General features: G+C 37.7%; 1 protein-coding gene across 1 annotated transcript in view; it reads right to left on the bottom strand.

The window, feature by feature from the left end:
- LOC138144240 (flavin-containing monooxygenase 1-like) overlaps nucleotides 1-10734 on the bottom strand; it is a 13343-nt gene extending 2609 nt beyond the window's left edge. The window contains exons 1-4 of the mRNA XM_069065606.1: nucleotides 10696-10734; nucleotides 2996-3138; nucleotides 1885-2084; nucleotides 239-594 (exon numbers count right to left, since the gene is read on the bottom strand). Of these exons, the coding sequence (XP_068921707.1) occupies nucleotides 239-594; nucleotides 1885-2084; nucleotides 2996-3049 (610 nt within the window). The 5' untranslated portion in view covers nucleotides 3050-3138; nucleotides 10696-10734. The remainder of the gene's footprint in view (nucleotides 1-238; nucleotides 595-1884; nucleotides 2085-2995; nucleotides 3139-10695) is intronic.
- Nucleotides 10735-10740: the final 6 nt, after the last annotated feature.

Here is a 10740-nt window from a genome sequence, read left to right on the forward strand (position 1 = left end):
TCTTTCTTTCTTTCTTTCTTTCTTTCTTTCTTTCTTTCTTTCTTTCTCTCTCTCTTTCTCTCATTCTCTCTTCCTTTCTTTCTCTCTCTCTCTTTCTTTCTTATAAAGATTTCTGGTCTCTCAAATCAATCAGCCATCATTTCAACTTAGATAAAGTTTGAGAACCACTCTGCCCTCTGACCATCTTTGCTTTTTGCCCTCTTGCTCCTTTGCCCATTCATGTTTTCCCCAAACATACCCTTTATGACCCGTGTGGCCCATCGGGCTTGTACTTCTGATGTGCATGCCAAGGCTCCCAAAGGCTTGATAAGACCAATGAAAGCCAGAGTTGGTTTTTCCAGATTTGCAGGGAATACATACTTATACAAAGAGGCCTGATTGTTTTCAACTTTCACTATAGACTCATCAAGGAAAGGAAAAGCAAAAGTATATCCTGTGGCCAAGACAATGATATCAATAGGCTCTTCTTCTGGAGTATTCTTAAACACCACAGAGTTTTCCTTCACCGTCTGCACCCTGGGCTTGATCAACACCTTCCCAGTAATTATGCGTCCTGGGAGCTCATCATTCAGTATAGGTTCTCTTAGGAAAGTCCTAAATAAAAACAGAGAAGGAAGAGGTTCACCAATGAATACTATGCCTTTTCTATCCACTGATACCTCTGATCCTGCCTTTGATTCTGGAATTCTCCCTGTTCAATGAATATGAAGTGTCAGGCTTGTGTAAAGGGAAGAATTTATAAATTTCTGATAATGACTTCCTCCTTATAGGCTACCGCCTGACCAACATTCAAAGAGTGAGGACACCTAGGAGGTGGACCTTCAAATTTCTGCCTTCCCTTCAGCACCTCTGTGTTTTTTCCAAATTTCAGTGATTCCTGATTAGTTCTATCCACCTTCTGACACCTCATCTTCTGAGAATAACTGGAGATATTCCCACAGCTCTCTTCTTCTGAAGTTGCACACAGATCTCTCAGATATATATATAGATATATATATATATATATATATATATATACACATATGTAGATAAATGTGTATATATTTATACTCTAATGTTTGTATTTATACACATAGGTATACACACGCATTTATACATATAGACTCATTCAAACATTTATATACAATTATATGTGCATATAATATATATGTATATAACTTATTATACACAACCCAATATATATGCATATATGTATATCTTTCTATGCTTATTTATGTGCATGTTTTCTCCACTGATATAATGTAAGTCCTTTGAAAGTTGGGACTGTTTTATATCCTAGAATCTTTATATCATCACTGCCTGGCATATAGTAGGTGTTTAATGAATGCCAGTTAATTTGTGTCACTCCTTCCTTTCCTTTGCTAACTACACCCACCACCTTCTCAACCATCTTGCCACTCCAGCAGATGAGCCCTAGTAGATGAAAGTTTTCTCTCCTTGAATTACTCATGGAGTTTTGTTTAGCCTCTCATGTATTTTTCTTATTCTGGCCATTATGTAGTTGCGTACATGTCTTCTATAAGACTAAACATCTTGAGAGGCTAATGTCATTGCTCTCTTTGTTTCCCCAGTACCTTTTGCACATTAGGTCCTTATTATGTTTGGTGAATTGAACTGGGATTTTCTTGTTGAGCATGTATCTTGTGGTCATTAAGGAGATTGCAAATAGAAAGTATAGGATGCAGTTTCTCCTTACCAGTGGAACAAAAGCCCACATTATCTATCCGTTGCCCAAATTTAATCTTGGATTTGGTTCTATACTCTTTAATAAAGTTAAAAAAATACCTATCTTGTAACAACAGCACCAATACAGCTTTGCAAAAGTTACTGAGAAATCTGGGGTCCCACCTTTCTGAGAGCATGAAATTGAAGTCAAGAAATTACCTGTTTTCTGGAACCAAACCATAGTTTGCGTGATCGAACCAGCTATTCATCTTTTTGCCAATTAACCAATTTACAACTGAAGTTGGGAGGGAATTTCTTAATATACTTTTAAATCGAGAGGTGAACACCATGTCCCAGGGATACCCATGGTCAAAAACTCGATTTATCAGCCATGCACCTCCAGTGGTGCTGAGAAAGATCTAGAAGCAACAGACAAATTGTTTAGCATTTACTTCATAGGGTTGCTGTGAAGATCACGAGTTAATATTTGTAAAGATCTTGGCAAATCTTAAAGCACTATTTAAATGCTAGTTATTATTGTTATTATTGGAAGCACTTTGTAAACTTTAAAGTGCTGTATAAACATCATCTGTAATTATCTAGTTAGAGGCACTGAATGCTCTCCCAGTTCCCAAATCTTCTTTCCTTCTCTCTCCCCCCCCACCTCCAGTTTGCTAAAATAACTTAAATAACTTTATGGTTTATATTGTGCTTTAATGTTTGCAGAGGGATTGTCAGCCCTCTTTCGGTCTTCACAATATTTCTGTACGCATTATGTCCATTTCACAAATGAGAAAATTGATTCTCATAGGTGCCAAATAGCAGATAGTGATATAGCACTTTAACTTTTTGCAAAAACTTTGACAAATGTTCTCATTTGATCCTTTCAATAACTCAAAGAATGGGTGCTATTATTGTTCCTATTTTACAAATGAGAAATTTTGGGTCTGAGAGAGGTTAAAGGACTATCTTGAGGGGAGGGGGATCACACAACTAGTAATTCTCTGAGGCAGGATTTCATTCTTGCTCATTGTGTCTCCATGTTCTTGCTGATTGGAAAATTTTGGTTTTCATTAACAAAAATAGGGATGTCATGATGGGGACCTTTTCTTCCTTCCTTCATTCATTTGTTCCTTCCTTCATTTTCTCTTTCCTTTCCCTCCTTCCCTCCATTTCTTCTTTCCTTTCTTCCTTCTTTCTGTTCATAAATTCATAATTTACAGTGAAATTGACCAATAATGAAGGGGAGCTCCATTTTTAAAGACCTTTCAGCATATCAGCACATTTTACATAATATGTTAATTACAATTAATAATCTTAATATTCATACCTTTTTAGCCACATGACTGGCCTCCACAGCAATGTCTGTGCCAGAGTTCCCCATGCCAATCACAAGGACTCTCTTATCCTTGAACAGATCTGGATGCTTGTACTCCCGGCTGTGAAAGTACTGACCTTTAAAGGAATTGATACCTGCAAAGCAAAACAAAAGAGATGCAATTAAGGGCTTGGCAAGCTCTGTGAATAAAACCTATCAATCAGGCAGTAACATTGGTTTGGGGTGATATTATGCCTCACTTAAAAGATACTAATATTTGAAGGGCCAGCATACAGAGGTGGTATTAGATTTGATCTGTTTATCTGGGTGAGGATGGGGACTACTGACTGGAAATTGTAAAGAGGAAAATATCCTGTAAAACTTCCTAACAATTAGAGTTATCCAAAAGGGAAATCAGCTACCTCTGGAGATGGTAGAGATTCTTGTTTGGGAATGCATTGGCCTAGATGGCCATTGGAATCTCTCCCAATTCTGAAATTCTATGATACTGTGAAATAATTAGAAACAGGGGCGGCCAGGTAGCACAGTGAGTAAGAGCACCAGCTCCAGTGTTGAGAAGACCTGGAGATCGAATCCCGGGCTCAGACACTTAGCACCCACCCAGAAACACCTGGCCATGTAACCTTGAGCAAGTTACTTAACCCCAATTGCTTAGGGGCGGCCAGGCTTAACTGGCCGTGTAACCTTGAGAAAGTTACTTAACCCCTATTGCTTTAAAAAAAAAGAAATAATTAGAAACATAAGCCCACTCATTCATTAAGGTCTTATAGTGTAATGATAAAATACGGAGTTTACAGCCAGACTAAGGTTTGAATCCTGACTCACATCCTATTAGTATGACCCTGGTCAAGACACTTTTGGGTCTCTGTCTCCTTATCTGTGGAATGGGGATGATATTTGCCCCATTATCTCCCTCACAGAGTTGTAGTATAAAGAAGTGCTTACTGGCCTTTGAGGACTACACAGCATTAAGAGCTAGAGGGGGCCTTAGCCCATCTAGTCCATTTTTTAGACAAGGAAACAATATTCCAAAAGTCTTATCCAAGGTCATAAAGGTAATAAGTAGAAGAGGAATGAAAACCAGATCTTCTTTTCCCAAATCCATCATTCTTTCTTATTTGTGATCAATAAAGCATTGTTTGTTGTTCAGTCATTTCAGTCATGTCTGACTCTTCATGATCCCATTTGAGGTTTTCTTCAGAAAGAATGGTTTGCCATTTCCTTTTCCAGCAAATTTTACAGGTGAGGAAACTGAGGCAAACAGGGTCAAGTGATTTGCCCATGGTCACACAGCTAGTAGGTGTCTGAGGCTGGATTAGAATTTAGGTCTTCCTGACTCCAGGCCTGGCCACCTACCTGCTCTGTTGCCATGCTAAGCATTTTACAAATATAATCTCATTTATTTTTTTTTTTTCCGTTTTCTAGATGAGAATACTGAAGCAAACAAGGGTTAAATGACTTGTTCAGAGTCACAAAGTTAGTAAATATCTGAGGCTATATTTGAACTCAGATCTTCCTGACTCTGATCCCTGCACTGTATCCACTGTGCTACCTGGCTGCACCTTCAGTCCTCCTCTTTTTCATTCTTTCTTATTCTCTTCTCTCTTAACCTGGAGTTGGGAATTGTATTTGCGTTCATATCAAGGCAAACCAACTGAGCCAAAGAGAGATAATTGAATTCCATCCTGTTTGCAGGAATGCTTTATAGTCTCACGAAAGGACATTGATGAAGTCTGTTTCTGACAGCGCTAAACAAAGACCAGTGATTTTGCTGTTGGTAGGAAAGTGCAATTAAAGCAGGAATTTATAATAAAGGAACCAAGAGAGAAGCCATTAGCCCTGCTTTTGTTCTTGAACCTGGGTTTCTTTTCAGGGTAACCAGGAACTTTTAGGGGCAGAGGGACTCATGGAAACTTGCTCCATCTTCCCATGGATCCCCTGTGGAGGTGTTGTGGAAAAATGCCTCAGGGCGATGCAGACTGAGAATTTGACTGGAGTTAAAGGAAATTTTCAAGCACTAGATCAAATAGATTATTGGGGTCAAGGCTTTTGTGTGACTGCTGGAGATATCAGTGAAAAGGGAAAACCAAAACTCTTCTTCCTAGTTTGAAGGTTTCTGCTATCTTCTTTTTACTGCCTTTTGGGCTAGGTGACATTATCATGTCCTTAGGCTTGAGGGTTAAAAGGATTTCAGCCTTCTGAGGCACCCCATTTGAGAGGAGTATAGGTAACCTGGAAGTGAAGAGCTGATGACCAGAAGATGGCAGCAGAGAGCAGCTCAGGGACCCTTGTAGTCAGCTACTTTTATTGTTTTTGCTTTGGATTATCTCAAAGTTAACATTGTATTTCCTACAATGCCCTGGCTAGTCTGTGCCTCCTTTTGAATATCCTTCTTCTTTATTCTATTTAACAGTAGATTCTCCACCCCCCTCCTCCCATATTACATTGGTTGCCCAATCTACTTTTAGGGTAATTTTTTTTCTTTTAGGTGTCAGAAATGGTATTTGAACCTATGTGTCTGTGGAAGTGCCAGGTTTATGACTGAGGTCTGAGATCATGTGAAGCATTGAAGTTTAAAGTGTTATGGGATGTTATAGGAAAAAGAATAATTTTGTAAAAATCTGTTTTACAAGCAACTTTCAGAAGCACACATATCATGTTCAATAAAGTCCAATGATAATGAATGTCACACCTCTTTCTTTTGTGCCCTAACCCATGGAGGAAAGCCAATCTGATGCTGAATGTATTTATCACAGCAAAATGAATTTGAAATGTAAATCATTTTCTTCATCGAACACATAAATTAGTATCTTCTATTGCATAATGATAGGCACTAGGGGCACACAAAGATTTAAAAGACATTTTACCTCCTGAAAGGAATGTATAATTTAGTAGGAGAGATGAAACACTTGCAAAGGTTTCAGTTGTTTTGGTCCTGTAGTTTCACTGCTTGTGAAACACATCATGACAGAATGGACAATGCAGTGGATTTAGTGTCAGGACTGACCTAGGTTCAAAATTTACTCATGACCCTCTCACATAGTATGACCACAGACAAGTCATTCAGTCTTTCTTAATGTTGGTTTCTTCATCTATAGATCATGTATAATAATGGCTGCTGTGTCTACTGGAAAGGGAGGATCTCAGGATTGAATGAGATAATACCTTTGATCACTTTGCAAACCTCAGAGTGTTATGAGTATAACCACATGGCATATACATGGGGATGGTACCTCATGGTGCTTCTCTGTCTATTTCTGGATGACTGTATATGCTGGCTTAGTACTGTAGGACTTGTGTACTTTGGGATAATGGAACTATCCTCATATTGGTTCCTTAGCTCCACGATAATGGAAGTGCAGGGCAGCTGTATTCATTTAATAACATATTTTAGAGACATATTTCAGCTTGCTCTTTTCCTTACTATCACTGAAACAAATAGCTCTCTTTCCCTGGGCTTCACATGAATGGTTGGAGAGTGGTAGCTTGCCTTTAACCTTACCCCAGTAGAAAATAATGCACTCTAAGCACATGATAGCTAAAGCACATGTTGGTTTAGTAAGTCTTTAATGGGATACCCGAGCCCTGACTGTCTCTTCTGCTTTGTGTTCTCTCAATGAGCTTAAGTTATTGAGCAGTGATTTTGAGATAGACATCTCTAGCATTGGAGGCAGCTCTTTGATTTGCAGAGGTTAGATCTCCTGGGATTGTCAGGCAGTGCTTGGCTGCATTATAGGGTATGATACCATATGGTATCAGGTAGACACAATATCCACTGCAGGGCTTCTTGGTGAAGAAGATAACCATAGACAGGAGAATGAGCTGAAGTCATGGGCTGGTTTGCCAGAAGAAATGGGGGAGAGACTACAGATTGGAGAAGAAATGGAAAATGCCTACTCACAAGTTCTAAAAGATCCTTCATCTTTTGCTGTTTGAGTTTAAAACTTTCTGGAGAGTATAATGATAGACATGTTACTGAATCATTTTTAAAGTTTCTGCCAACTCTTGTGTAAGAATCTTTACATTTAGCATTTCTTTTGTGTGAAGGAAATAAATAGCTGCCCTATATCTGATCTAGAATGCATCTTCTAGTACTTTCCTACTCCCATTTTGAGCAAAGCCTAGTCAGGAGGCAAACTTAAACTTTAAACAGTTTTCCCCCCTAAAACCTCAGGATAAGTATATAAAGAGCTAAAGAGTGAGAGAAAAAGAAGTTGCCCTTCTTTTTAGGTAATCATGCTCCCCTACAACTCAGTTTGGACCATGTCCACCTGGCTCCAGAGTGAGTCTCTTTAATGGAGAAAGAGACAATGCCCAGTCCCTTGGATGCAGATTATGACAGAGATTGTTAAATGTAAACAGATGTCAGTTCTTACTATTCATGAATGGCAAGAATAATGGATCATAGACAGCAAATTTATTGGTGTGGTATTTGCCCATAGGGATTAAGATATTGATTCCAATCAGAGTTAATTTGGAGACTGTATGCAACTCAGTCTAACCTACTGGCTTTCTGTATCAGGCCCCTCATCCTATATCACCTTTAGGATAAGAGATTACTATTTAGTTTCAGTTGGCTCAGTGACATGGGGTGGTTATTTTGCCTTTTGGCTGAAATTAGCTGATGATATGGATGGCTTAGTTTGGTTTATTTGGTGTCAAAGGTCAGTGGATCATGAAGCACCAAAAAAAAAAAGAAAAGGAATTGTTGCTGGAAACTCATTTCTGGAGCTGTTGTTACACAATCAGATATATTTCTGCTTGTGGGAAACCAACCCTTCTGAGAAAAAAGTGTGAACAGCCAGTCAGATGCTGAAAGAAGGTCTGGAAAGAACTTGTCAGCTCCTCCTGTGGTGGCTAAGAATTGGAAATCAAAGGGATGCCAATCAATTAGGGAATGGCTAAACAAGCTGTGGTATATGATTGCATTGGAAAATTATTGTGCTATAAGAAATGACAAGCAAGATGATTTCAGAAAAACTCACAAAGTCTTGCACAAATTCATGCAAAATGAAGCAAACAAAACCTGAAGATCACTGGATGCGGTAACAACAATATTGTTCAACGAAGAACTGTGAGTGACTTAGCTATTCTCAGCGATACAGTGATCTGGGAAAATCCCAAAGGACTTATAATGATGCATACTATCTGCCTCTAGAGAAAGAACTGATATTTTTTAATACAGACTGAAGAATAATAGTTTTTACTTTCTTTCATTTTTGTCTTCTTGTACAAAATGACTAATATGGAAATGTTTTACATGATTGCTCATGTATAACCTATATTATATATTATGTATTTATATAATATATAATATATTATAATATACATTACATATAATATATATTGTATATAATATTATATATATATCCTGCTTGCTTATCATCTCAGAGAGGGGGAAAGGATGGATAGAATTAGGGATTAAAAACTTTTTAAAAAGGCAAATGTTAAAAAGGAAGAGTTTGTGTAACATGCCTTGTGGTTTTATCAAGGTCCTACTGTTATTTGGCAAACTCAAAGTGATAAGGGATATGATATAAAGCCCATATATCAATCCTTTAGAACGTAGGATTACATCTTAGAATATAGAGGTAGATGGTTCCTTGAGTGATAATTAGTTCAATCACATTTTACAGATGAGACAACCAAGGCCCACAGAGATGAAATAATTTGTCCAAGGTCATATAGATATTAACTAGAAGATCTGAGATTCAAACTTAAGTCCTCTTACTCTAAGTCAATGCTGTGTCCTACCTAATGCTCCTACTTCAAGTTCAAATTCCAGTTTACCACAGTGTCTAACATGATTTTGGGTTTAATTTCCCTGTATAATTAGGGTGATGATAACTGTCGTATCTACCTTACATGAATTAATGAATGAGAGAATGCCTAGGAAGAATGGCAATAATAAAGATATAAAATCAATCATTTATCTAGTGCTTTAAGATTTACAAAGTGCTTTGATAAAAGGGACTTTTAAGAGCATGCATACATATATTATACCATTGAAACACAAATACCCAAGTAGGTGCTTATGTCTTCAAACCTGTCCCTTTTGTGACTTGACTAATTTTTTTAAGAATGAAACTATCACATATTGTACTCCAGATACTGCTACAGATATATACATATTCATATAAATATTTATACCATTTCCCTGAATTAAGGAAATATCCATAGCAATATTTTTGTGATATTAAAAAGAAAAATACGGAGGTCCCCAACATATGAGGGATGACTGAAGTAATAGTGCTCTTTGAATGTAATGGGATATTATTGCATCCAAAATGATTATAAGAAGTTCAGAGATGCTAAGGAAGACTTTCTCTCTCCCGTGCCCCCTGGCTCATATTAGGCACCTAGAAAATGCTTTTTGAATAAATGAACTTATCCAGAACAAAGAAATAAGATAAAAGGGATGAGTATTGAAAGACTTCAGAATTCAGATGAACCTAATGACCCATCTTGACCCCAGAGGACCGATGATGAAATATATTTCCTGCGTGGACACGGTCTGTTTCATGTAACTATTTTTCTTTATAACATTTTTCTGAATTGTCTACCACGCCCTAGGAAACTCTGAGATTTCTTTGACATCTCTACTGTGTGAACACATCAGGTACTTTCGTTGCCCTTTACCTTCCCCCTCATCAGTTTCCTTTTGGGTGTTGTCATCCTGCTTTAGATCACAAGCTCTCTGAGGTTATGGACTGACTTTTTTCAGAACAAGCTATGGTATATATTTGTCAACTATCCCCTTGTACTTAGTATAGTGTCTGGCACATAATAGGCACTTAGTAAATATTTATTGACTGATTGACAAAGGAGGATTCATAGAGAGAGGGGGTTATCAGGAAGTAATAGTGATCAATCAATCAGTACATATATTAATCACCTGCTATATGCCAGGTGGTGTGATAGGTTCTGAGGATAGAGATAAAAATGAAATAGTCCTTCCTTTTAAGGACGTTACATTCTTTTAGGAGAGATAACATGTATGTATGTATGTATATATACATATATATGAATATACAAGTTTTCTAAAAAAATAAATACAAGGTAATTTGGGGCAAGATGTGAATCAGGAAAGGCCTCATGTAGAATATGGCACTTGAGCCAAAATTTGAAGGAAACTGGAGATTTTAAGTGGCAGAACTGAAGGTGGAGCCCTGTGCAAAAATGCAGAGATGAGAGATGGAGAGTCTCAAGGAATCCATAGAACATTTGTGCCATGCTTCCTATGTGAAAAGCAAGCATGGGGGATCAAAATCTGAAAGTAGGTCCTTCTTCTCAAGGGGCTCATGTTCCAATGGGGGAGAGAGAGTATATGTATGGTAGAAAGATAGGTGATACAGTGAGCTCTGTTGTGGACATTTTGAATTAGAACTGCCTACGGTAATCCATTTTGAAATATCCAACAGGCAGTTTGTGATGTAGGACTGGAACTCAGGGGAAAGAAAGACTAGGGCTGGATATATACACCTATGAGTCACCTTAATAGGGATGCTAATTAAGTTGCTGACAGTTCAAGAGGTCACCAAGAGACAGAGAATAAGAAGAAAAGAGGGTCAATGACAGTGCTTTGGGGGTACACCCACGTTGTATACCACAATAATTAAAAAAACATCCAAAACCAAGACACATCAATAAGAAGATATAAAAAAAATGAAAACACTAAGACAGTACCATACCTGGTAAAGTATCTAGTGGCAAAAATGGGTCAGTGAGATAACCAG

The sequence above is a fragment of the Petaurus breviceps genome, unplaced genomic scaffold (genome assembly GCF_028583685.1).
Source record: "Petaurus breviceps papuanus isolate PSGF00001 unplaced genomic scaffold, PetGlider_PUasm1.0 90692, whole genome shotgun sequence".
NCBI classification, from domain to species: domain Eukaryota; kingdom Metazoa; phylum Chordata; class Mammalia; order Diprotodontia; family Petauridae; genus Petaurus; species Petaurus breviceps.